We start from the raw sequence: 24,446 nt of genomic DNA on the forward strand, positions 1-24,446 counted from the left end.
CCGACCGTTCCCGCGGCTGCGTCCCGGCTGAGCGGCGCAACTAATAAAGTCTCTTTTGTAAACCACCAGCGTGCAGCCTGTTCGCGGGGCCGAGGGGACCGCGGGGTGGCCAGGGCGTCGGGGAGACACCCCCACGCGGGGTCGCTGCCGGGCCCCGGGCGCGGAGCGCAGGGCCCGCCCAGGGCGGCGCTGCCCCTTTAAGAGGCGGTGGCGGCGGCCGCGGGCCGCGCGCTGACGTCAGGGCGCTGCCCGGAACTCAGCTGGGTTTCCCGCACGGCCGTTCCCGGCAGCCGCCGCCCCTCCCGCCGCGCCGCCCCGCGCCGCCCCCTCCCCACTGCCGCCCCGCGGCGGGAGGCGGCGCCATCCGGGAACAGCCGGCAGGGGGCAGCCCCCCCGCGCCGCCGCGAGCCGTGACGAGGCCGCCGGGCGGCCGCGCTGATTGGCCGTCAGGGCCCGTCCCTCTCGGGGCAGCGGGAGCGTCGCGCCGCCATTGGCCGCACTTGGCGTGACGCAACGGGGCGGGGCCGGGTGGGCAGCGGGTTTCTCGTCACTCGGGCAGGGTCCGGACGCGATCGTCGCCGGCACCGGGAGCCGCTGCCCCGCCCCGCCCGGGACCGCCGGTGAGCGCGGGGGGGGGCTGGGGCCGGGGACCGGGCCCCGGGGGTGCCGGGGGGCTCGGCCAGGGCCGCCGGGTGCCGGGGCCCGCCGGCGCTGGGCCCTGGGGGCTGGTTGGCACCGGGGAGCCGGGTGTCAGGGCCCCGGGTGCGCAGGCCCGGGGCTGGGTGCCAGGGCCCGGAGCTGGCTTGGGGCTGGGCGCTGCCGCGGGGCCGGGGCTGCCCGCCTCGGTGGGGCTGAGCCGTGGCGGGGGCTGTCGGACGGCCCGGGGGCGGGGTGGGCACGGCTGCTGCCCCCGGGGGGGCCGCTCCCGCACCGCCCCCGGCCTGTCAGGCGGGGGCGGAGGGCGCAGCCCCCAGCCGCACGCAGGGGATCTGCCCCGGGAGCCTCCCCCGTCGGTTCGGGGCCTGTCCCTGCCGTCGGGGCCGGCGCCGCGGACAGCCGGCGGTTTCGCTTTTGCTGGGAGGCGGCAGCTCGCTCCCGCTACGGCCTGTCCCGGCGGCGGGGCCGGGGCTGGCGGCGCTGCCAGGGGGCGCCTGGCAGCAGGTGAGGGCAGCACCCTGTGTTCCCGGGGAGTCGTAATTAGGGAGGTACTAATTAACCTAATCCTCTGTTCTTACAGTAAATGGGATTTCTTTCCTTCCCGCAGTTCCCGGCAGGCACGGAGCAAGCCCTTGCTGGGCAGGGGCAGCTCCCAGAAGCTGGTGAGACTCTAAGCTCTTGCGGCGCTGGCGTCGTCGTGCGCTGCACGCGGGGTCCCCGCTCCCCCAGCACCGGTGCAGAGCTGGGTCTGTTGGTGAAGGGTGCTTACACCGCACAAACTCCAACAGAAGGTTCAAAGCCGAAATGGGCTTCTTGGGTAGGGAAGTACGTCCGGACTGGCGGGGCTAGAGGAGCTGCCGCCTGGTCTGGTTGCGTTGAGGCCGGACGGTGGGTTCTCGCGCGGTCTGTGCGCTTTGGGGGGTTTAACTGTAGGACGGCCCTTGGGCCACAGACTCAAGTTTGCCTGAGCCAGGGTTTAGGACAGACGTTGATGAAACGTGTCCCGGTGGTGGAATTTTCGTGCTGATGAAATGACTCGTAACCAAGACTGAAAGCCTAACTGAGGGTCCTGCACCTGGGCAGACCGAGGCTTGAAGACCTGATTCATGTCTCTAATATTAGAGCTGTGAGCTCAGGGCTGCAGCTTTACCCACCCCTTGAATAGAACCGCTCGGCAACGTCTTGCTTGGGATCTTCTGCCTGGACCAGGCTTCGGTTTGATAACCGTCCTTGCGGGCAGTGGGTGTGATGCAGAGTGGCCGAGGAGCGGGTGCAGAGCAGAGCTGCTGGGTTATGCATCTCGGGTGAATATTTGAGCTGTGTGGCTGAGCCACCCGAGTGCTCTGCGGCGGTCGACAGCTCTTGCCCACCGCTCCTGCCTGCTGCCAGCCTGTGCTCTGCCCGTGAGCTTCCCACCACTCGGGACAACGCTGTCCCTCATTGCTGTTCCAAGGTGTGCGTGACTCTTGTTCCACAGGCTGCGTGTGCACGCCCGTGTGTGCCTGTTGGAGGGACACAGCCGGAGGACCGGCAGTGCGGGGGGAGCAGGGGTGGTGTCCCAGGCGGGGAGGGTGGGCTGCCCTGGGCCCGCTCTTGAGAAGGTCCCTTCTGCAGCTGCAGGGCGCTGGCCCTGCCTGTGTGTGCACATCAGGGCAGTTGACCCCCGTTTCCACCCTGAAGGTGATCGCTGTCTCTCCCCAGTGGAGCCTCTTCTGCTGTTCTCTGTGGATCTGTCGGAGCTGCTGGAGCGGCGGTGGCAGAGGGCAGGAGGGGTGTGTGGCTGAGCATCCTCTGCCCTGGGGGGGTGGCGACCGTGTTACTCAGCTCCTGCAGCGGGAGTTATGTGTTGGGATGGACCCTGGGGAGCTGCTGAGCTGTGATGAGGAACAGCCAGCTGTGGCATGTGGGTTGATCAAGGAACTCAGCACTGTGTCTGCGAGGTTGCTGAGAGCCTCCCTCTGCCCTGTGCTGTCACCCTCTTCTCCTTTTGCAAATCTCTGCTTCGCTGCTCTGTTTTTCCCCCTCCAGGGCTGGCTTTGAAAACGCTCCAGAGGAGCGGAGCCAAGTTCTCCTAATAGACTTTTCAAAACTTGCTCTTGTGTTTTCCTGGAGCAATTAGCTGCTTTGTTGTAGAAGAACAGTTTTTCATCAGCCTGCTGATGGTTGTGTGGAAGCGGGGGCAGCGAGGCGCCTGGTGTCAGTGCAGCCATGCAGTGCTGTTCGTTGGAAAGGCGGGGCTCCTGTGAAGCGTTGTTGATGGCATCTGTCATGATTCTGTGATGCTCCCGCTGGTAATAACTCTGTTAATGTGACCTATGCAACGCTACCGGTAACTGAGCTTCGTCCTGCTCGTGGTGCTGCAGGGGATGAGGAGTGCCACAGTCCTTTCAGTGGCCCCTCCGGTGATTCCCCCCATACGCGTTGCCCTGGGGGTCATTGCTTGTTGTGGGGGTGCAGGCGAGGGGTGTTCTCGGGCGCGTCCCAGAAACGAGAAAGCAGATGGAAGGCAGTTGCGGGATTGCTTCCAGGGCAGCAGCCCTGTTTCAAATAAGGCTGTTGGAGCATGCAGAGCTGTCCCGAGCTGCGAGTGACGCTGCACAGCTTGGGCCTGGCTCTTGTGCTCTGCCCTTGCAGGGGAGCTAAAGAAAGATGAACTTTAGCTCTCGAGCTACTTTTAGCAGCTTCGCTCTGAGCTCTGGAAAGCGTGTTTACCCCTGGGCTTGCATCATGCTGTGCTTGGCCCTGGCCACATCGGTTGCTCCCTGGCTCCGTTCCAGAGGTGGGAGGAGAGGCTAACCGCAGAGACGGGCAAGCCCGGCAGAATCGGAAAGGTTCAACCCTCAGGTCTTTAATCCCCATCAAAGGAGGCTTCCCAGCGGCAGGGCTGGCTGGGGAGAGGCTCCTGCACAGGGTTTTGGGGCTGATGAGATCAGAGCTTCCCTAATGCTGGTGGCTTTGACAGTAGGGAGTGACCCTTTCCTTCCAGTACGGTCGGTGCTTCAGGCTGCCTGGCTGCTTTCTGTTGATGCTGGGAGGAGCTGGAGCTCAGTGCTGCGCCAAAGGAGGCAACGTCTCCTCTCAGCCCTTCGGGAGGGAGAGGAGGCTTTCGGCTGCTTCCTGCTCCCAGCTGCTCCTGCCTTCCCGCATCCTCCCCTGACTTGATGACGGGCCGGGTGGCCTCTGTCACAGGGCTCCCTCCCCGGGGCTGCGTGTCTTCCTGTCGCCCACTGCAGCAGAGCTGTCTCTGTTGTCGTGAGCCCATGTTCTAACAAAGCACTTCTCGAGGCTCTTCCTGGCCTGCTGCTCTTGCAGCGGCGCGTGGAGGGTTTGCCAAGTCAGGCTCCGGTTAAGCTGGGGGCTGTAAAAACTCAGCATGATCTGCTGCTTCTGCTGAGAGATCCCTCGAGGTGAGAACTGGATGCAGCGGAGCCCCCCGGGGATGGCGAGCAGAGACTGTGTCCTGCCCTGGGCTGGCCGCAGGCACAGCTACTGGGCAGCAGCTGTCCCTGCAGGCTGCTGCTCCACTCCCACATGGGGCGAGCCTGCTGTGGTTCTTCTGTACTTGTGCGTGTGGTCTGCAGTGACTTCCTTTGCTTCCTTGGCCGCTCGCCTTGCAAGGAGATGCCTGCAGTGGGAAGAGGTAGAGCAGCTCGTGTTTCGCTGCGTGCTAGTTCTGTTTTTCAGGGATTGGTACGATGGCGTGCGGCGCTGGGGCCCTGGCGGGGCACCGGCTTCCTGCGGCTGCGGAGCATGCGCCACGGTGGAGAGGATCTTGTGCTTGAGAGCAGGAGCCCAGGCTGCTGCGGTGGCTCGTCCTGCAGCTATTTGTGGCAGTGAGAAGTGGCTGATTCCCGTCCAAATGCCGCTGCCGCACGGCAGCCTAGAAGCTTTGCCTTTGGCCTTTTGGTGCTCTGCAGACTGGGGCTCCAGTACTGCCCTGAAATACCCAGGTTGTGGCTTTTTTTTGTGGAAGATTTGCTTGGATCAAGGGTTCAATGAAGCGGCATCTGGTTCAGCTGCTGCAGCCCGATAGGGGAAAGTCCATCCATGAGCCACTCAGCACCAGCCGCTGTGGGGGGCTGCCCGGGAAGCTGGCCCCTGTGCGATGGCAGTACTGCAGCAGCAGCCCAGCAGCACCCGTCCTCGCTCCCGGCTCAGGGCTGGGGACGCTGCTTTGGTAGGAGACGGGCTGGGGCAGCAGCTGCCGTTTCTGGACAGGCTGGTGAAGCACCCTCCGTGTGCGGGGTGCCGTCGCGGTGGCGCAATAGGAAATGAGGTGGCTGAGCTCACCGGCAGGCAGGGGACTCTGGTGGCTTGTAGATTTTCAGCTCTTGCCGGGCCCATGTATTTGTTGGGGATTTTTCCTCCTAGAAGAAGCACCATACGGTTCACACTGTAGTAACAGCCTCCAGTACCAAGTTAAAAGGGCTGTGAGTGCACCACAGCTGCCTGGGGGGGGGGAGTGCTCCATGTGCTGCTGCAGCCAGACAAATGGCCAGCAAAGAGCTGAATCCACTGCAAAATGGGGGCTTTGATGTGATGCCCAGTATGCAGCTGTTGTGGTTTAACCCGGCAGGCAGCTAAACACCACACAGCCGTTCGCTCGCTCCCCCCAACCCCCCGCCTGCTGCGGTGGGATGGGGGAGAGAATTGGGGGAAAAAAAAAAAAGTAAAATTCCTGGGTTGAGATGACAAAGACAGTTTAATAGGACAGAAAAGGAAGGGAAAATAATAATAACGATAAAAGAATATACAAAATAAGTGATGCACAATGCAATTGCTCACCACCTGAGGACTGATGCCTAGCCAGTTCCCGAGCAGCGGTCACCACCCCCCAGCCAACTCCCCCCAATTTATATACTGAGCATGATGTCCCATGGTATGGAATATCCCTTTGGCCAGTTTGGGTCAGCTGTCCTGGCTGTGCCCCCTCCCAGCTTCTCGCTGGCAGGGCACGGGAAGCAGAAAGTCCTTGACTAGTGTAAGCACTGCTCAGCAACAACTGAAACATCTGTGTGTTATCAACATTATTCTCATCCTAAATCCAAAACACAGTGCTGTACCAGCTTCTAGGAAGAAAATTAACTCTATCCCAGCCAAAACCAGGACAGCAGCCATGAACTGCGGCTAATGGTCCAGCCTTTCTTGGTCTACAGTTACAGAAAGCAAAAGTTCTGGGACCACAAAGGCCCTGTCACATCAAGCCAGGTCTTACTCTGAGGCTGAAGGAGTGTCTGTGGTTTACAGGCTCCTGCATGGGCCAGGGTCTCGCTCCTCCTTCCTTTCACTTATTGCTCCATTGGCTTGGTTCATGTGGTCGTCTCCGAGGGTTGCACCAGAGGGTTGTTGTTCAAGGTTACTGTCCTGTGGGTGTTGCTCCTGTCTTTGGGGCTATTCGATGCTGTGAAGTTCTAAAAACCCCTTTAACTCCGTGGTAAGTGCCAGTGCCTGTCTTCTCTCTGTGTCTCAGTCCACAACAGGATGTCCCCTCTTTCTCTCCTTTTACAAAAAGCATCCAGAAAAATGGGGAAAGTGTCACGTGCAGCAAAGATCAGAAGAGCACGACATACAGCGATGCTGAAAGTGTCAGGTGGCAGCGATCTGATGCGTGGGCCCATCTTGGAGAAGCTGCTAGTGAAACCCAGCTTGCCGTGCTGTGCATCCCCTCCTGGATGAGGGGGACTCAGGGCACGGGAGCTGGCGGGGGAGCTGTGGGTCGGCAGCTGCAGGCGGTGGCAGGGTGCCCGTGGTCATCTCTTGTGCTGCTGGAAATCTGCACAAGCACCCAGCTCTGTGTTCCAGGCAAGGTTCAAAACTCCTGCCTGATGCTGCTGTGAGCCCAGGAAAGTCTTACTTGCTCTTAAGGCTTTGTAAATATCTGTCCTGCCTAATGAAAGCCAGTCTGGCTCCTGCATGAGCAGCTGCTCTCGCTGTGGGCTTGGGTCTGGTCATTGTGTCTCTGCCTGCTTCCAGCCCACCCTCGGGCCCAGGGCAGAGCAGCCTGGTTTGCTGGAGGGGAATAAATCCCATCTCAAGGGGTGGCACGGCCTTCCTCCCGTCTGCCTCCTCGCTGAGTGAAGCTTTGCTTGCCAGGTGCTGCTCTGTGCCTCCTGGCACCCCTCCCACTGCCGGACGGTTCCCAAACCTTCACACCTCCTGGTGCATTTGCTGTGATTTCCTTTGCGCCGGCTCCTTGGGGCTGCCCCACCGTGATGGTTTGCTCCCACAGAAGCTGCGGCGGGCTCCTGTGCCGGCTCTGCCGTGGGATGGAGTGCGGTGCCCTGATCTGAGCCTGGGGCCAGCCTGGGACTCGTGGCTGGTGCTGGCCCCCTCACCTGCACCCTGCTCCTGCGGCACCGGCTGTGCTGGCTGCCTGGCCATCCCCAAACCCCAGCTGGCGTGTTGCTCACTGCAGTGACCTTTGGGAAAAGCAAACGGCTTTCTGCAGGGAAGTGACTTTCTGCTGGTGTCGAGCAGAGCTCTGTGCCTTTGCTTCCTGAGCACAGCTTGCTATCCCCTCATTAGTGTTAGTTTGATTTCCATCAATACACAAGTCGCTAACTCGAAAATTGCTCCTTCCTTGTTTCTGTTGTTTCCTGGCAGTCTCCGCCTTCTGCACTTACTGTAAGCTCTGCAGCTCCTTCCCTGCCTCCTGGAGCAGAGGCAGGGAATGAGCACCTCTGGCCGGAGGGTGCCTGGAAGACATTGGCACTAGATTAAAGCCTTGTACCTGTTGCTGGTGACCTACGTGCCCAAGACCCCTCTTTTCCCCCGTGGCAAGAAGGTAGGAAAGCTTTGGGAAATGGTGCCTCTCTCTAGGAGAAAGCTTTGCCAAAGGCAGGCACTTGGGAAGTGTGCTCTCATGCGGGGAAGCTTGGTGCTCACCAGGCTGAGGCTGGACAGATGGAAGCTCAACTCCCGAAGCCAAGCCCAAAGCTGTGCTCCCTGTGCTCGAGGAGCTCCTGCGCAGCTCAGCATGGGTCTGAGGGGTTTGATGGTGTTAGGAGCTGCCTATGACATAATTTTTAACCCTGGTCTGACCCTGCGGTGTGAGGAGCTGTGTAAAGCGAGGCTTCCTACCTGTCTGGGTTTGTAAAAGTGGCTGGCTCTGGCCCAACCTGCTTGGGGCTGCGCCCAGCCCTGTGGGATCGTGCCTCCCTGAGCCCTCAGGGTTTGTGGGCTGTGAGATCCTCTGCAGGGGTGAGAGGATGAAGCTCAGCTCCGCAGCCGGGGCCTGCCTGCTGTGCTCCTGTAATCTCGTGCAAATGGCCACTGGCTGCCAGTGCCAGTGTGAGCTCTGCTCTTCTGATCTCAGATGTTTCAGATTAATTTCATGACGTGGTGAAAAGAGAATGAGTCAGAATCCGGGCTTTATTCAGCTTTGCAGCCGGGGTGGCTGGAGTGAAACCTTTCTGCCGCCGTTCTTCTTGGGAAGCTCACCCAGGCAGGGCAGGGGCAGACCGGGCTGGGGCCGAAGCACTCACCTTCGGCTGGATTTCAAGTTGAGCTCTTGTGATGGAGCGGTACTGCTGGGCCCTCGCTTTTTGGTGCTCTGGCTGCTTTACCGTTCACCCTGTAGGCAGGCGACACTGCGTGGCTACATCCTGCGCTGCCCGGGGCTCCAGGGCCGAGTACCAGGGCGAAGATGTCGGCAGGTGTGAAAAGGGCTTTTCCCCTCACAGCCAGGCTGGTTCCTTCTCCACCCTCCCCCAGGCATGCGTGAAGTTATTCCTGCACTAAGGATGCAGTTTCAGTCTGTGGTTTCGCCTTCCCTTGTCCCAGGCCCGCCCGTGGGTGATGGCAGCGGTGCCTGCCTTGCCAGCTGGAGCTGGCAGCCACTCTCGCCTTGCCAGAGCCCAGCCTGGAGGCACAAACCGGTGCCGGTCCCAGGGCTCCTTGAGCTGGTCCTGCGGCTGCCGGCTCAGGGCAGGTTTTGCTGAAGAGGAACCAGCTCCTGGACATGGGAGTGGCTCTACAGGGACACCAGGCCTGGGCTCATCCCTCAGGGTGTGCTGGAGCTCTGCAGTGTCATGGGCCCAGAGCTGCACACCCAGCAGCTGCCCTGGCCCCATGCTGCCCTTGGAGCGACAGGCACTGCCTGGCCCTTGCCTGTGCCAGCCCTCCCAGAGCTGTGTGCCCTGGGCTCACCGTTTTCTGGCTGTCTCTGGTTCTGGCCCCATCAACCCTCCCCAAAGGGGAGCAGCAGTTGTGGCTGGGTCCTGCCGAACAGCTGGCAGGAGGGAGCCTGGAGGCTCCCGAGTGCCAGCTCTGAGCAGCATGCGTGCCCATCCCACCAGGTCTCCGGAGCTGGCCAGGATGGCACAGTGGAACCAGCTGCAGCAGCTCGACACGCGGTACCTGGAGCAGCTCCACCAGCTCTACAGCGACAGCTTTCCCATGGAGCTCCGGCAGTTCCTGGCCCCATGGATTGAGAGCCAGGACTGGTAAGGCCTTGCAAAATGCTGGCTTTGGGGACTTTGCTCGGGACACCCACCCTGGGGTGGCAGCAGGTGCCAAGGCGGTCTGGAGGAGCTCTGCTGCTTTCCCTAGGCTCTTGACGTGGCAGGACTGGTCCTCCCTGAGGCTTGTGTGGCACAAAGGGGAGCGGGACTCTGTGCACACGGTGTCAGACCCCAGACCGGGAGAAGGGGGAGCTCCAAAGCAGAGGTGTCTCTGTACAGGGCTGACTTACATTGGTCTCTGTTGTAAATGAGGTTGACACAGAGCACTGATTCCTGGATCCCGTCCAGAGAGCACGTGGGACTGGTGAGGTGCTCGTGTGTGCTGTCTGCCTGGCTTAAGGCCAGACTTTAAGCCTGAGTCCAAAACCTCTCTGTTGCCCTGCCCTTGCGGGCGCAGGCCAAGGGCTCAGTTTATTGGCGTGAAGCAAGTCAGGCCTGCTCTGGCCCTTGCTCTGGTGCAGGTTAGGAAGATGGCTGAAGTGTTAAATTGCACAGGGGACAGCAGGCCTGAGCAGAGCTGCCTGCAGTGCTGCCTTTCGCACTGCCTTGCCCCTTCCCCGGTGCTGGGCACCAAGGACTCTGCCCTCCCTCGTGCAGGGCGTACGCTGCCAGCAAGGAGTCGCATGCCACGCTGGTGTTCCACAACCTGCTGGGGGAGATTGACCAGCAGTACAGCCGCTTCCTGCAGGAGTCCAATGTCTTGTACCAGCACAACCTGCGGCGCATCAAGCAGTTCCTGCAGGTGAGGTGGGAAGCGCTGGTTTGGTGGGGGGGCCGCGGGGGGAGCCTGTGGAAGTCCAACAGCTTCCTTGGTACAGCTCATGACCCGCAGCCCTAAAGGATGCAGAGATCCTGGGGGTTAAATTGTGCCTGCTAACCTTGGGGGTTTGAACCTTTTTACAGAGCAGATACTTGGAGAAGCCGATGGAAATAGCCCGTATTGTGGCTCGCTGCCTGTGGGAAGAGTCGCGGCTCCTCCAGACAGCTGCCACTGCAGCCCAGGTAAGTGTCTTGGGTATCCTGGGGCTGCCGTCCTGCCGCCCGCCTGGCAGCGCTGTGGTACTCGGTGCTGTGGGGAAGCTCCAGTCTGAAGCTCCCCACTTGCTTCTTTCAGTAATGATAGCTGCTTTGTGCTGAGGGATGGTCCAGCTGCGGTCGCTGATAACTTCTGCTCTCCAGGCAGCAGCTGTTTCCCACCAGGATGCAGCCTGGGTGCTCTCTGCCTGTGGTGGCTGTTAGCTTTGTGCATCCAACTCTCCTCTTGCCCCTTCTGTGGGGTGTGCCCTGCACCGTGTGCCTTGCTGTGCAGCCTTGGAGCTAATGCTGCAAGCAAGCAGCCAGCTGTATTGGCTTTTGTTAGTGAGGGGGTGAAGACCCTTCCTGCAAAACCTCCTCAGGCTGGGAGAGGAGCATCCCTGGGTCATGGCCCTGTTCTAATGCCCTCCTTGTCCCCTCTGCAGCAAGGGGGACAGGCAACACATCCGACAGCAGCTGTAGTGACGGAAAAGCAGCAGATGCTGGAGCAGCATCTGCAGGATGTGAGGAAGAGGGTGCAGGTATGTGTGCTGCCTAGGCACCTTCTCCTTTCCCTACCACGGTGATTTAATGGTTTGAATAAATCCACATCTTTTGCCTTGCAGGATCTGGAGCAGAAGATGAAAGTGGTGGAGAATCTCCAGGATGACTTTGATTTTAACTACAAGACTTTGAAAAGCCAAGGAGGTAATGAAAGCTCATTAGTGTCTGGCAAACCAAAGTGTGTTCCTGCAAGGAAACTTGCTGGAGGGTGTGTTCCAGCCCTCCCAGTGCCTCCTTTCCGAGCAAGAAGGGTGGCTTAGGCTCACAGCATTTGCATGGCAATTGGAGAAACCTTGTCTTTTGTTTCTGACACTGCCTCCAGGGGAGCTGAACCAGAGCTCTGCCTGTGAGCAGAGAAATGGCATGTGGAGGTGACAGCGCTGCTGTGCGTGCAGGAAAACCAGCAAGGTGCTTAGAGGCTGTGTGAGATCACTGCTTTCTAGGGTGCCTTGCTCCTTTGCTGCTTTCTAGGGTGCCTGCTCCTTTGCAGTGGAGGTCTTTTGTTTGTGTGATGCTTGGGAGGGTAGGAGGAATCCATGTGCGTGGCTGAACATTTCTCACCTCTCTGCACAGACATGCAGGATCTGAATGGAAACAATCAGTCGGTGACCCGGCAGAAAATGCAGCAGCTGGAACAGATGCTCACAGCGCTAGATCAAATGCGAAGGGTATGTCGTGCAGCTGGCCCTCCAGATACCCCTGGGGTGCAGTGGTGCCCTTTTTCTAGGGTATGAGTTTGGTGTTCCTGCATAGCCAAAACTGAGAGCAGCGCTGGAAACACAGCCCTGGGCGACTTCTTTCTTGTCTGTGAATGTGAATCTTGCAGATCTCGGAAGGAGTCACAGGGTGTTGAAGGTTCTGCTTTCTTTTTTGACAGGGTATTGTGAGTGAGCTTGCTGGACTGTTGTCAGCCATGGAGTATGTGCAGAAGATGCTGGCAGATGAGGAATTGGCAGACTGGAAGAGACGGCAGCAGATCGCCTGCATTGGCGGCCCACCGAATATCTGCTTAGACCGGCTTGAGAACTGGTAGGAGCTAGCTGGGGGTTGGTTCCGTCACTGGAGAGGTGGCATTCAAACACCTGCAGTGGAAATGAGCTCTTTGCCTCTGGAAACATCCTTGTAAAATGGTTTCTGATGCCTGCAAGCGTAAATGTAATCCACTAGTCAAACTGATCCTCGATAGTGGGTACTAGTGCTGGAATGGTTAGCCCCAGGCCTGTGGGATTTTAAGGCTGCTGTGAGAAGTTCCTGTACCTGGTGTGTCTCTGCAGAACTTGGGTGCGTGCATATTTCTTTTGTAATGCATGGCCTAGAAAAATGCATGGGGCCAGGAGCTGTAAATGTGTTCTGTTCTCTGCTGGTTTGGTACAGAGAGTGTCCTCTCTCGCACAAGTGAGGGAAGAGGAGGGCTCTGCGGGCTGGGACTGTGCAGGGCTCAGCAGCCAGAGCTAACACTGGTTCTTCCTGCTCCCCTAGGATAACCTCTCTTGCTGAATCACAGCTACAGACCCGGCAGCAGATCAAGAAGTTGGAAGAATTGCAGCAGAAAGTGTCCTACAAGGGTGATCCGATCGTCCAACACCGGCCCATGCTGGAGGAGCGGATTGTGGAGCTGTTCAGGAACCTGATGAAAAGGTGCTGAGGTCTGGGAGGGAGCTGTGGGCAGGCCCCTGGTCACAGGTGGTGGGTGGAGGGGTGGGCAGTAAGCATGCTGGGCGGGCCTGAGGTTTGACTGTGGTTCTTGTGCCTTTCCCCTGCAGTGCTTTCGTCGTGGAGAGGCAGCCCTGCATGCCCATGCACCCCGACCGGCCCCTGGTCATCAAAACTGGTGTGCAGTTCACCACCAAAGTCAGGTGGGTCGCTGGCCCCTGCGATCCCACTGCACTATGGGCATGGTAAAGGAGTCATGTGGGGAAAAGCAAAGCAGGATTTCTCTCCGAAGGAGATGCTGGTGCAGATCCAGCCTCCAGCTTGCCTGGGGAGTGCTGGTGCTGGGAGGGAGTGAACCCCAGCAGGCTGGCCCTGCTGGAGTGCCGCCTGTGTGACTCAGTGCAGGGATGGCGGCGGCTGGCTGGGGCTCTGCTGTGTTCCTGGAGGCAGCCGGGGTTCTGGTAAATCCCGCTGCGGGGGTGGGTGGCAGGAAGCGTTAGTGCATCCCTGGCCAGCTGCCTCTCAGCTGGCCCATGTTCCCCGCCAGCCTCTGCAGAGAGTGGCTGCTCTGACACCAGGCTCTGCCTGGAGCTTCTTCACCATCTCCCAGCTGTGCCCCTGTTGCCCCCTTGGCATGTGGCAGCATCTGGCCACAGAGCAGTGTGGAGGGTGTTTGTTCAGAGCAGATGTCTGCCTGCTGTGGGCAGTCAGCAGCCAAAACGAGCCTGCCTCAGGGTGCTCAGGGGAGCATCAGCACCTCCCCAGTTCTGGGGACAGGTGTCAGGGCTGACATGTCACAGGCCTGTGTGCAGACGGGCTCAGGGATGCCAGAGGAGCTGGATAATGCCACGTCCCCGTGAACTTTGTGGTGTGAACCGTGGTACTGCCTGCTGGGGGATGCACACAGCACTGCTGTCCATCCAGCTGTTCTGCAGTCTGTGCCAGATGCTGTGTTGAACTGGAGTTGTTTGCGTGTGCAGGATGTTCATGCTCTGCGTTTGCTGACTCTTTGCAGGTTGTTGGTCAAGTTTCCAGAGCTGAACTATCAGCTGAAAATTAAAGTCTGCATTGACAAGTGAGTCCTGTGCTCTGATCCTGGTGGTGTTGGATGGGGCTACTGGAGTGGGACTTGTTCCTGCTGCCATTGGGTCAGGCTCCATCCCTGCACCGAGGGCCAGCATGACCCCCAGTAGAAGGGGAGGGTGCAGGGTGGCACTGGGTCCCAAGGGTTCGTTCCCATGTGGGGGGACAGGCTGGGGGGCTTGTGGGACTCGATGTTGTGATACAGCCAGCCCCACACACCAGCTTGTCTGCATCAGGGTAGAAAGGCCACAGCCATGACCAAGTGTCTCTCTCTCCTTTCCTAGGGACTCCGGGGATGTTGCAGCACTTCGGGGGTAAGTGCAATGTTGGATTTGTGGCTTGTTTGTTGTGTTTGGTTTTGTTTTGTTTTTTTTTTCTCTCTTGCTTCTGCTTTTTAATCCTGGCAAACGTCCTACCGCACGTTCCTCTGAGAGGCCCTGTCGGCCACGCTTTGTCTTTTCTCTTTTGAGGTCCCGGAAGTTTAACATCCTAGGGACAAACACCAAGGTCATGAACATGGAGGAGTCAAACAACGGCAGCCTCTCAGCAGAGTTCAAGCACCTGGTAGGTACCACGAGCTCTTGGGCTGCTCCTGTTAAGGCCATGTGCCGTCACAGTGTTGCTTCAGCCTGTTCCTTCTCTCCGCAGACCCTGCGAGAGCAACGGTGCGGTAACGGAGGCAGAGCCAACTGCGATGTAAGTGCTGGGGGGGCCCTGGGTAGGAGAGCCCTTTGTCCGCAGCTCTGCTCCCTGTCGAGCAGCTGAGCCATGAGGGGAAGCGGGAGCCCTGCCCCGAGAGGGGGTGTCCGCAGGCACCCTCTGGCATGTTGGCAGCTGCCAGACCAGCCCTGAGCAGCAGCGTTGGGCCTGATGGCCGTGTGTCAGGCCGAGGGCAGGTGTCTCCTGCATGCTCACTGTGTCCTTTTCCACCCTAGGCCTCGCTGATAGTCACCGAGGAGCTGCACCTCATCACCTTCGAGACAGAGGTGTATCACCAGGGGCTGAAGATCGACCTGGAGGTGAGCTGTGGGTTACTACCTGTTGCTGCCATGGGCCTGGGCGCAGAGGAGCCCTGAGAGATGTCCCAGCCTGTGGTCACGTCTTGTCTGTGCAGACCCACTCGCTGCCTGTGGTGGTCATCTCCAACATCTGCCAGATGCCCAATGCCTGGGCGTCCATCCTGTGGTACAACATGCTGACCAACAACCCCAAGGTAGGGCCCGGTGCTGTGGAGGCAGCTGGCAGAGCAGCAGTGCAGGCTTTGGGACCAGAGTGTCCCAGCAGGCAGGCTGCAGGCAGGGAGAGGGAAGCTGTGGCCTGGGAGCAGGGCTGGGGCAGGACCTGGCCCTATTTCTGTCCCATGTCCTGCTCAAGGCTGTGTTTTCCCTCGTGCAGAACGTGAACTTCTTCACCAAGCCCCCCATTGGGACCTGGGACCAGGTGGCAGAGGTGCTGAGCTGGCAGTTCTCCTCCACCACGAAGCGCGGCCTCAGCATCGAGCAGCTGACAACACTGGCAGAAAAACTTCTAGGTAACCCGGTGTGGGTGTCCTGCCTGTCCCTGCTGTCCCTTGGGGTGGCTCCCTGTCTGTAAATGCAATACAGGAGCAAGATTGTGTTATTTGGGAGGGGAGCAATAATTTTCAGTTTCAGTGGCTTCCTTGCAAGCAACACAAACCTTGTGTTGCTCCCTGGAAATGGTGTCTTTGGAAGAACAGCTCTATCTAAATGTTGATGCTCCTGTTCTCTGCCAGGGCCAGGTGTGAATTACTCCGGCTGTCAGATCACCTGGGCCAAGTTCTGCAAGGTATAACTCCCTCTCTTGCCCCGAGCACCTTCCTGTGGCTGTTCCCTTCCTCCAAGCCATGCTCATAGCCTCTCTGCCCTCTTCCTCAGGAGAACATGGCTGGCAAAGGCTTCTCTTTCTGGGTCTGGCTGGACAACATCATTGACTTGGTGAAAAAGTACATTCTGGCGCTGTGGAATGAAGGGTGAGCCTTGGCCAGCATAAGTCCAGAGACCCTTGGTTGGGCTGGGCCTTGGGAGGGGTCCCACTGGTCCTGTCCTGATGGAGTGGGGTGCCTTGCCCAGGTGCAGGTGGGGTCTCCTGGGATGCTTTTTCTGTCCAGGCCCTGTTGGGTGGTTCAGAGTGAAAACCCACCTGGGAATCCTTAAAATGTTGGTGGCTCTGCTGGTGGCCAGGCCAGGTCCTGCTGCTGCCTGATGCTGTGCAGAGAGCTGGCAGGGTTTACGTCCTGGAATCCTGGCTCTGGTGTCCTGACCCACCCTTGCTCTCCTCGCTTACTGCTGCCCAGGTACATCATGGGGTTCATCAGCAAGGAGCGGGAGCGAGCCATCCTGAGCACCAAGCCTCCAGGAACCTTCCTGCTGCGGTTCAGTGAGAGCAGCAAGGAAGGTGGCATCACCTTCACATGGGTGGAGAAAGACATCAGCGGTACGTTGCTCTCCCCCCTCACTGCCCTGGGTGCCGTGCCTTGCTCAGCCAGCATTCCTGGCTCTGAAGAAGGCTTGGAACCCCATGATAAGACACTTGCTCTTTGTCCTTGTCCTTGTCCTGACAAGCCCTCTGCCTAGGTTAAATCTTAGGGCCTGGGTGCCCTTTGCTGGTCTCTGCCTCCTGGGTGTCCCTGCCCACATGCTGCCTGTGTGCTGCAGTTTTCCATGGCACTGAAACCACCTGGCAGGTCCCCATCCTGCCCCGTGGTCTGCTGCTGGGTGCCTCGTGAGGCTGAGCATGGCCTCAGGCTGTTCTTGTCCTTGCTGCCCCTGGGGTGTTCGAGGAAGGCCTTGCCTTTGCCTGAGGAACGCGGGTGTCTTGCCCTGTGTCAAAAGTCTCTTTGTACAGGGAAGACCCAGATCCAGTCTGTGGAGCCTTACACCAAACAGCAGCTGAACAACATGTCATTTGCGGAGATCATCATGGGCTACAAAATCATGGATGCCACCAACATCCTGGTGTCCCCCCTGGTGTACCTGTACCCAGACATCCCCAAGGAGGAGGCGTTTGGGAAGTACTGCCGTTCTGAGAGCCAGGAGCACTCTGAAGCTACTGACTCAGGTAGTCGTTGACTTTCTGCGCTCCGGCACAGCTCCTGTGTTGCAGGGAGGCTCCAGGGACAGCACTGGTGGAAGAGCTGTCACCAGCCAGGATCCTGTGCTGGTCCCTGGAGGGCATAGCCATAGCGTGGGACTAGTGGCAGGGTCCCTGTGGGGTGTGGGCAGCGAGGGCTGCGCAGGGGCTGGGAGGGTGGGCGCTGTCCGCAGGTCTGCGCTCCGGAGGGGGAGGAGAGCGGGGTTCCTCCTCCAGCACCTGGTGACGAGGCTGCTCGCTCCTCTGCAGGTGCTGCTCCGTATCTGAAGACCAAGTTCATCTGTGTCACCCCGTGAGTGTTCCTGGGGGGTGTCTGTGAGCGCTGGGGGGGGGCACGTTTGTGTGCTCAGCCTCGCTTGAGGTGGGGTTTCCTTCTCACCACTGCCTGGGCTCTGCCTGGATGCTGTGAGGCTCCCAGCCTGGGCAGGGGGAGACTGTCGGGGGCTGAGCCAGGCTCCGGCTCGCTGCCCTAACCGCGGGCCTGTTCTTCCCCTCCTAGGGCCCCTTTCCTCTGGAGAGCTCTTGGGACTGGCTGTGCCGTGCCCTGGGGCCTGTCGGGGGGGGGAGAGGGGGTGTTGGAGAGCTCTGGCCAGGCCCTGACTCCGAAGGTTTCTGTGCTTTTTCCCTTCCTTCCTTGGACAGCACCTCCTTCAGCAACACCATCGACCTGCCCATGTCCCCGCGCACCCTGGACTCGCTCATGCAGTTTGGCAACAGCAGCGAGGGAGCAGAGGCCAATGCAGGAGGGCAGTTTGGTGAGTCTGGTGGGGCACGGCACCCGAGAGGGTCCTGGCTGTAGCCGCATACGGGCCCTGTAACCTCCATCTGTGTCTCCCCACAGAGTCGCTGACCTTCGACATGGAGCTGACCCCGGAGTGTGCTTCTTCACCGATGTGAGGTGCTCCGCCGGTGCTCGCGGGGGCCCTCCCAGGACTCGGGCTTCCCACCTCCAAAGAGCTCCCCCAGTCTCGCCCCGTTCGGTCACGGTTGCTCTGGGCCTTTCCTCGGGAGGAGCTGGGGGCAGGGTCCTTGCCACCTATTCCTTGTTTGACCCAAACGAACACCCCCCTCTCCAGGGTGGTTTCTGTTCGTCTCTTTGGGGGGAGGGGGGATGAACCTTTTTCTATTTCCTTCCATAACAGTTTTTTATTATTGTTTTGCTCATTCAAGTGCCTATTAGCCTCCGATCGCAGCCTCAGTTTTTACAAACGCTTCTGCAGCCCCAGCCATGCTGCCTGCTGTTGAAAGCTGCTTTCCTGACTGCCAGAGTCCAAAAGCCCGTGAAGATCTTAGGAGCCCAGATTTGCCTCCGGGCACCTGAGAGGGGATCGGCTGGCCCTAGCCTCCGCACGGGTTACCTGATGCACTGTGTGATGGGGGTCTGCATTGCTGCTGCCCCAGCAGCCCTCCCAGAGCTCACAGAGCGCAGAGGGATCTCCTCTGCACCTTTGGCCCTGCTTTTGGCCACGGGGACCAGCACACGGCTCAGAGTTGCGAGGTGGATGGGCCCAGGCGCTCCCGCCCTGTGAGGACGATGCTTCTGCTGGGCTCAGCGTGGGCTTTGCTGGGAGCAGGGAGTTTTGGTGGTTGCCTGTGCTTGCCACCAACTTCCTGCTGCAGGCACAGAGATCCGGCTGGCTCCAGCAGCCCCTGGGCTCCTGCTGGGACGACTGGTTTCCCTGCAGTGCAAAGGCTGCCCTGGGGCAGGGCAGTGACGTGTCCCAACATCAGTGCACGCTTGTGAGCATGCAGCATTTGCATCTTGGGTGTGTTTTGGGACCTGGGTGTAACCACAGAGGCTGCCCCGACCATGGCTCGCCCCGTGGCCAGGCTAGTGACAGGAGCATGGTTGTGCCTCCCTCACTGTGCAGTTAGACCTGTTGGACCCCGGGGGGAGGATGGGAGGCGGCTGGATCTAACGTGACCTGCAGTGGATGGCCTGGCCTGGCCCTTTTCCCTCTGGTATGGCTTGTGATGGCCCGGGCAGTGGGTTTGCAGCTTCTCAGGGGCTTTACATGGCATTTTTGTTGGAGGTTGGCTGTCGCTGTTAAGGTAGGAGGTGGCAAGAGTTGAAGGAAGCAGGATGTATGTAGGAACAGGAATCTGCTGTTGGCCAGTGCTCGATGGAGGTGTGGGTGTTGTAAAGGGCAGGTTTCCTTGCTCGGGGGGTCAAGGAAAGGTGGAAGCTGTGCTGGCCGATGGTTGTGGTTCTGTATTTACCAAAATGGGGGGAGCGCTCCTGCCCTTTCCATGCAGCGGGCATGCAGACACCGACGAGCAAGGAAGGGGAGGAGAGGCAGTGGGAGAGCTGCCTGCCCCCCCTGCCCCAGCATCTGGAAGCCCGTGGTGTTAATGGGGCTGCGGCTGCCCACAGGGGGGTGGCACAAGGGGGTTGTGTGCTATGCTCAGCCAGGCCCAGCGCTTCAGGGCAGGGCTGCAGGAGCTGTTGGCACTGAGGCTGTGGGTAACATCAGCAGATAAACGTCTTACTGGGCACCAGCCCTGAGCTTTACAGGTCTCTGATGTGTCTTGATTTGGCCCTGGGTGGAGGCAAACCCTCAGTCATCTGTACCAGTGACGCTGCTGTGGTGCAGGGTGGACCTGTGACATGGCTCTGGCTTTTCTGCCCTGTAAAGACCGTGGGGTGTCCCCACAGCCCCCCCAGCTGTGGGCTGCACTGTCGGCATCACAGCCTGCAGGTAGGGAGCCAGAGGGTGGGATCCCCAGGGGAAGGGAGAGAGGGCTGTGGGGTCTGGGCCAGCCCCCTTAGCTGTGTGTGGGCAGGAGAGGGTGTCCATGGCTGGCCCTGGGGACAGGAATGCCCTTTGAAGTTGGGAGGCCCTCAGAAGGGACAAGGGCCGTTTTGCCCCGTGCTCGTGTGTAGCTGCCTCCAGCTGCAGTCACTGTAGCCCTGGGCAGCATTCAATACTGTAAAAAAAATTTTATTTTTTTGTATATTTTATTGCTGTATCTACAGGCTTTAACCTTCTCCAAAATAAAGGCTCTGAAGTGACGTCGTCTCGGGGTGTGAGTTCAGCTGTCTGCGTGCAGCGCCTGCCTTACCCAGCTCCGGGAACCGGGGCCTCTGTCAGTGAAATGCCGGCCCTGACGCCAGAGCTGTGGTTTGCTCAGCGCAAACCAGCCCGCCCCGGTGCTGCCTGCACCTGGCCTGTGCTGCTGCCCGGCACGCGTGGGCAGGCGGCTCTCCGGCTGCCTGCCTTATCGGAGCACAGCAGGGCCCTTCCCCGGGGGAGCAGGAGGGATGGTGGGGGGGCGTATCGCTGCACCGCAGCCCAGGGCTGGTTTCTGTGTCTGCCCTGGAGCAGCGCCTGGGTCTCCTCTGCTTGCGTAAAGGAAACTCCGGTGCCAGCGTGGGAGGACGTGGCTAAGCCAGGGCCCTGCTCAGGCTGCTCCCTGCCTGGTGGCCCCTGGGGCTGCACCAGGACCCCCGTGCCATTCCCCCTGCGGCTGCCTCTGCCCCGGGGGTCAATGGGCTCTGGGTGGAGGTGACTTTCCCCACTGCCCCTCTTCTCAGGGCCCTGTCCCGGGCTGGGTGAGGGGGTGGCTGCCTGGGGGCCCCGCAGGGGACCAGGCCCCAGGCTGCAGTGTGGGCCTGCCCTGCCCTCTCGTGGGGACGTGCTGGAGCTGGCACCCAGTGCTACTGTGCCCTGCACCCTGCCCCTTGCTGCTGCCCCGGGCTGGAGCTGAGGCTGAGGGCAGCCAGTCCAAGGCTTTGCAGGGCAAGGTGTGTGTGCTGTGCTGGGGCTGGGAGCAGGCAGCCAGCAACACGATGTCCACAAGAGCACCAGCATCTCCCACAGGGCTCCTGCGGGATCCACACCCCCAGCGCTTGCCACCTGCGGCCCTCCGCAAAGCTGCGGAGCAGTGGGATCCTTGTAGGGTTTGGCCTCTGATGAGGCTAAGAGGGAGAGATTATTGCTCTGTCAGGGCAGGATTAGCAGGGGCATTTTTCATGCAGGTCATGCTCAATAGATCCCACATAGGCCCTGGGGAACCGGCTGCGCTGAGCTGGTTCGAGGCGCTGAAGATGGCCCTGAAGCCTCCTGCACCCTGGAGTGTCCTGCTTGGGTTTGAGCTAAATTCCAAGGCCATTGCGTGTCCCTGCTCTGGGAACTAGCCCCACCAGGACCCTCCATTTTACCATTGAACCAAACCAGGGCTCTGCACGGAGCCAGCAAACCTGTTCCTGCCCCCGAGGCAGCTGCATGGGATTGCATGCCCCGCTCCTGGCAGTGCAGCCCAGGGTGCTGCAGGGTGCGGCTCACAGGGGAACGTGGCTCAGCCCAGCCCCAGGGACCTCACCTCTCCTTCCCTGGCAGTTCCCAGCTCCCCTCTGCCAGCTGCAGGATGGGGTGGAAAACCCTGGAACAAGGAATTTTCTTACCAATATGCAAACCCTGGGGTTGCCACAACTGTTTGCTGTCAGGAATGCAGGGTCTTGTCCCGCTCTCCCGCAGATAAGTGGTTTCTTATCTCCCTGCATCTACCCACCCTGCTGCATCCCTGTTGGAACCTGCCCCACTCCTTGGGTTTAGTCGGGGGGGCCAGCCCCTGAGTAACGGGCTTAATTGGCTGCCGATCTGATTTCAGGGGTTGCTGTTGTGAATGCTGCGGTTGGCAAGTGCTGTGGCCTGATTTGCAGCAGGAGAAAGCACCTGGGGAAGGTCTCTGGGCTGGGTTGGCCGGACCCCTGCAGTACCGGGGGGCAGCCAGGGCAGGGGGCACCTGCAGCCCCCCTGTCCGCCCTCCTGCCACCCAGGCCACCCCTGGGGGGGCTGCAGTTTGTGCAGGGCTGGGCTCCCTGCTTTCTCCCCGTGCTGGGTGCTGCAGCAGGACCCAGGCAGGAGGATGGGCGCTGGGGCAATGGGGTTGTTTGTGGCTCCGAAAGGAGGTCAGAGGGGTGGCTTTGCCCCTTCCCCAGGGCCGCGGCCGCCCCCTCCAGCAGTGCAGCGGGGAGGGAGCAGGGATGGTGTCTGAGCCAAACGTGCAAACGGATTAGGGGTTTCCAAATGCAGATAAGCCGCTTGGGATGCAGACGCTTGCGTGACAGGGATGGGGTGGCCCCGTGGGGACTGGCAGCCACCTGCCACGGTGGCCCTGTGCTGCAGGGAGCCCAGAGCAGGTGGCTGTCAGCACAGGCAAGCCGACAGCTCTCGTGGGGCTCCAGCTGCAGCTGGCCAAGCCCCGGGGTCCTGCTGGCCCCAGGCGAGTCCAGCCTCTGCAATATTGACAGTTCCTTGGGGATAAACCCACAGACGGGGATTAGAGAGGCGATGGTACAGCCGTGATTACAGCCCCAGTCCCCAGGGCCAAGTGACTGAAATAGCAGTGCTGCAAGGAGGGGTGGGAGGCAGAGACCCCCTGGGGCTTGGCCGCCTCCTGCCCGGGGTCCTGCCAGAGGCTCCCCTTCTCTGTCCTCCCAGGTGCTGCGCAGGGTCTTCCCACTGGGACATGGCTCTGAAATGCTCTGCAGCACCAAGCTGCTCTGTGGGGAGCTCGCGTTGGCCGCACAGTCTGGGCTGTGTCCCACAGCAGTGCCCATCGGTGGGGCTGCAGCAATGCCGAGGGTCGGCCGGCTCGTGTGCGGGTGGAGGCACTGAGCCGGGAAAGCGCAGGGCTGCAGCTGGTGCTGTGTGGCTGCGCTGAGCACCCCCCTCCCTGACTGCTGTTGCAATGACCCCGGCGGCTCCAATGAGGCAAGGAAACCACAAGCCTCCCCCTTGCCTGACCTGGCCCCAGGGCAGCTGCCCCAACAGGTTCCAGCCCCCCGCTCCCCTCACCCTCTGCAGGGCTGCGCATGCCCTCAGCCCCCTGAGCTCAGCAGCACGGCTGCTCCCACGCAGCCCATCACAGCCGTTGTTCGTGTTTTCAAACCACTGCAGGTTCAGATTGCACAGGCAGAGGCGCGTTCCCAGCAGCCAGGGATGCAGCTGGAGCAGCCCCTCCTGGCACCCGGCTGCTCTCAGGCATGTGGGCTGCACGCAGCAGGGCACCGTGTACCCAAGTGCCGTGGGCGGGCAGGAACATTTGCCCACAGCTCCACCGGGTGCTGGCACGATGGTGAGCGCGTGGGTGGCATGAAGGCCCTGGCCAGCGTGGGGGGTCGGTGCCCTGCCCTGCCCTGGCCCCAGCTCCCGCTGTCCCCTTGCGTCAGCCCCTAGTCCCTGGCCGAGGCTGTGCCCAGCCCTGTGCCCGCACCCCCACGGAGCTCAGGCAGGGCTGGCTGCAGTGATGAAATGCTGCTCTGTACCTGCTGGTTTGCCAGGGTAGACAGGCGCTGCGGTCTCCTCCTCTATCCTTCCTCTGTCCGGTCGTGTGCTGCGGTCAAGGTGGAACTGGGAATGAGCGGTGGGATGCCCTGCTCCAAATGCCCATGTAAGCCTCCTCCTTGTCACGCCCTCATTGAGGGTGGCTTTGAGCTGAGCTGCAGGGCACAAGCCATCGCTGCCCAAGCCAAAAGCCATCCCTGCCTCCCAGTGCTCATAAAACAACAGTCAAATATTGCATCACTCTCAAAATTTAATACGCAGCAGAGTTGAGCCAAACAAGGTCTCAGTGGCGGTGCCCGCTGCCAGGTGTGGCAGAGGTCAGACCCGGAGCTCCAGCACAGCACAGTCCCCAAGTGCCACCATCTGCCAGCCCCACTGGTGGCTGCCATGCCGGAGGGACACGACCTGCCTGTTTTCCTGCATGCATCCCATCCTGGCTCAGAGCGCGGCATTTGGCTGTGCTGGCACCAATGCCAGGGGCTTACCTCACCCCAACGCAGGGTAAAGGGCCCCGGGCTGGACCTGCTGCAGCTCCTGGCTGTCCCCACGGACCAATGCTGCTTCCAGGCTCAGCTGCTCCAAGCCCTGTGTGCCCCGAGCCGCCAGTCTGCTGTGGGGGAGCTCCTTGGGTGGGTTTTTTCCCCTATTTTCCTTCCAGAAGCAGAGTTTCCTCAGTGTCCATCAGCACGAGGCCTGGGAATTAGCACCATGCCACCATTAGCAGGGGTGGGAGCCATCTGCATCCCCAGGAGCCCGCTGCATCCCTCTGCATTCGCCCAGGCACATCAGCTCTGCTGGAAATCTGCCAGCGCAGGGAGTGCAAGCTGTCCCTCACCACTGTCCTCAAAGCCAGGTGCCTGCTCGTACCGCAGGAGCCGGACCCCATGGGCAGTGCCCCACAGCAGCCCCCCAGCCCCCACCTCACCCCGCTGCTGGCCAGGATGGAGCAGGCGGCTTTCCCCTTGGAGCTGCCCAGCCACCATCTCCTCCGGCTCTGGCCACTGCAGGGGCAGCGCCTGGCTCTGGGGGGGGTTCAGGGCTGCTCTTGCTTTCGAGCTCCTGCTTTCACTCCCCTCATGCTTCCTCCTCGGCCCCGGCTGCCGGTTCCCATTCCTGCCGCCTGGCCCGACCCCAGCTCGTGCTCGGCCATGCCATGCTGCAGTGTGTCCGCATCCCACACGGGCTCTGACCTTGGGACGCTGGCTCTGCCTGCAGAAGCACCGTGGGGCCTCGGTCCCACTGGGGTGGCCATGATGCCACATGGTCCTGGCCCTGGCGCAGCCGCCGCTGAACCGGGCTGACCCGCGGCAGCATGTTTATGGCAGGAGCTGGCTGGGACTGAGCGGTTACTGTGGCAACCCGGGCTCTGCCGAGGGGAGCACTCTGGCGAGCACGGGGATGCGCGGCTGCACCGGCGCGGGGTGGGGGGCTGGATGCTGCCCTGGTGCCCCTGCTTCTGATGCCCCTCAGCCAGCCCCAGCCCTGCAGCCCCGGGGCAGGTGTGAGATGCCCGTGCCCTGTGTCCCAGCTGGGCTGTGGGTGCTGGCTGGGCCCCCCGTGCCCGCCCTGGGGTGCAGTGGCACTCGCAGGGCTGCTGGAGGACTCCGGTTCC

The 24,446-nt window shown here is 60.7% G+C and overlaps 1 protein-coding gene across 2 annotated transcripts; it reads left to right on the plus strand.

The window, feature by feature from the left end:
* Positions 1 to 544: 544 nt before the first annotated feature.
* STAT3 (signal transducer and activator of transcription 3) lies at positions 545 to 19,557 on the plus strand. 2 transcript variants are annotated; one of them, XM_076356575.1, is made up of 24 exons: positions 545 to 620; positions 8,955 to 9,101; positions 9,717 to 9,861; positions 10,023 to 10,121; positions 10,580 to 10,675; positions 10,760 to 10,841; positions 11,271 to 11,365; positions 11,575 to 11,726; positions 12,177 to 12,335; positions 12,461 to 12,553; positions 13,366 to 13,425; positions 13,718 to 13,747; positions 13,904 to 13,997; positions 14,082 to 14,129; positions 14,369 to 14,452; positions 14,548 to 14,646; positions 14,829 to 14,964; positions 15,187 to 15,239; positions 15,329 to 15,423; positions 15,748 to 15,887; positions 16,299 to 16,514; positions 16,794 to 16,836; positions 17,187 to 17,299; positions 17,386 to 19,557. In XM_076356575.1, exons 2-24 carry the CDS (start codon positions 8,974 to 8,976, stop codon positions 17,439 to 17,441), a joined length of 2,316 nt encoding a protein of 771 aa, XP_076212690.1. In that variant the 5' UTR covers positions 545 to 620; positions 8,955 to 8,973; the 3' UTR covers positions 17,442 to 19,557. The 2 variants fall into 2 exon arrangements, with proteins under 2 accessions (XP_076212690.1, XP_076212691.1); XM_076356576.1 differs by having other exon boundaries at positions 16,299 to 16,511.
* The last annotated feature ends 4,889 nt before the right edge of the window (positions 19,558 to 24,446 follow it).

This window comes from Aptenodytes patagonicus, chromosome 20, assembly GCF_965638725.1.
Source record: "Aptenodytes patagonicus chromosome 20, bAptPat1.pri.cur, whole genome shotgun sequence".
In the NCBI taxonomy this organism is placed as follows: Eukaryota; Metazoa; Chordata; class Aves; order Sphenisciformes; family Spheniscidae; genus Aptenodytes; species Aptenodytes patagonicus.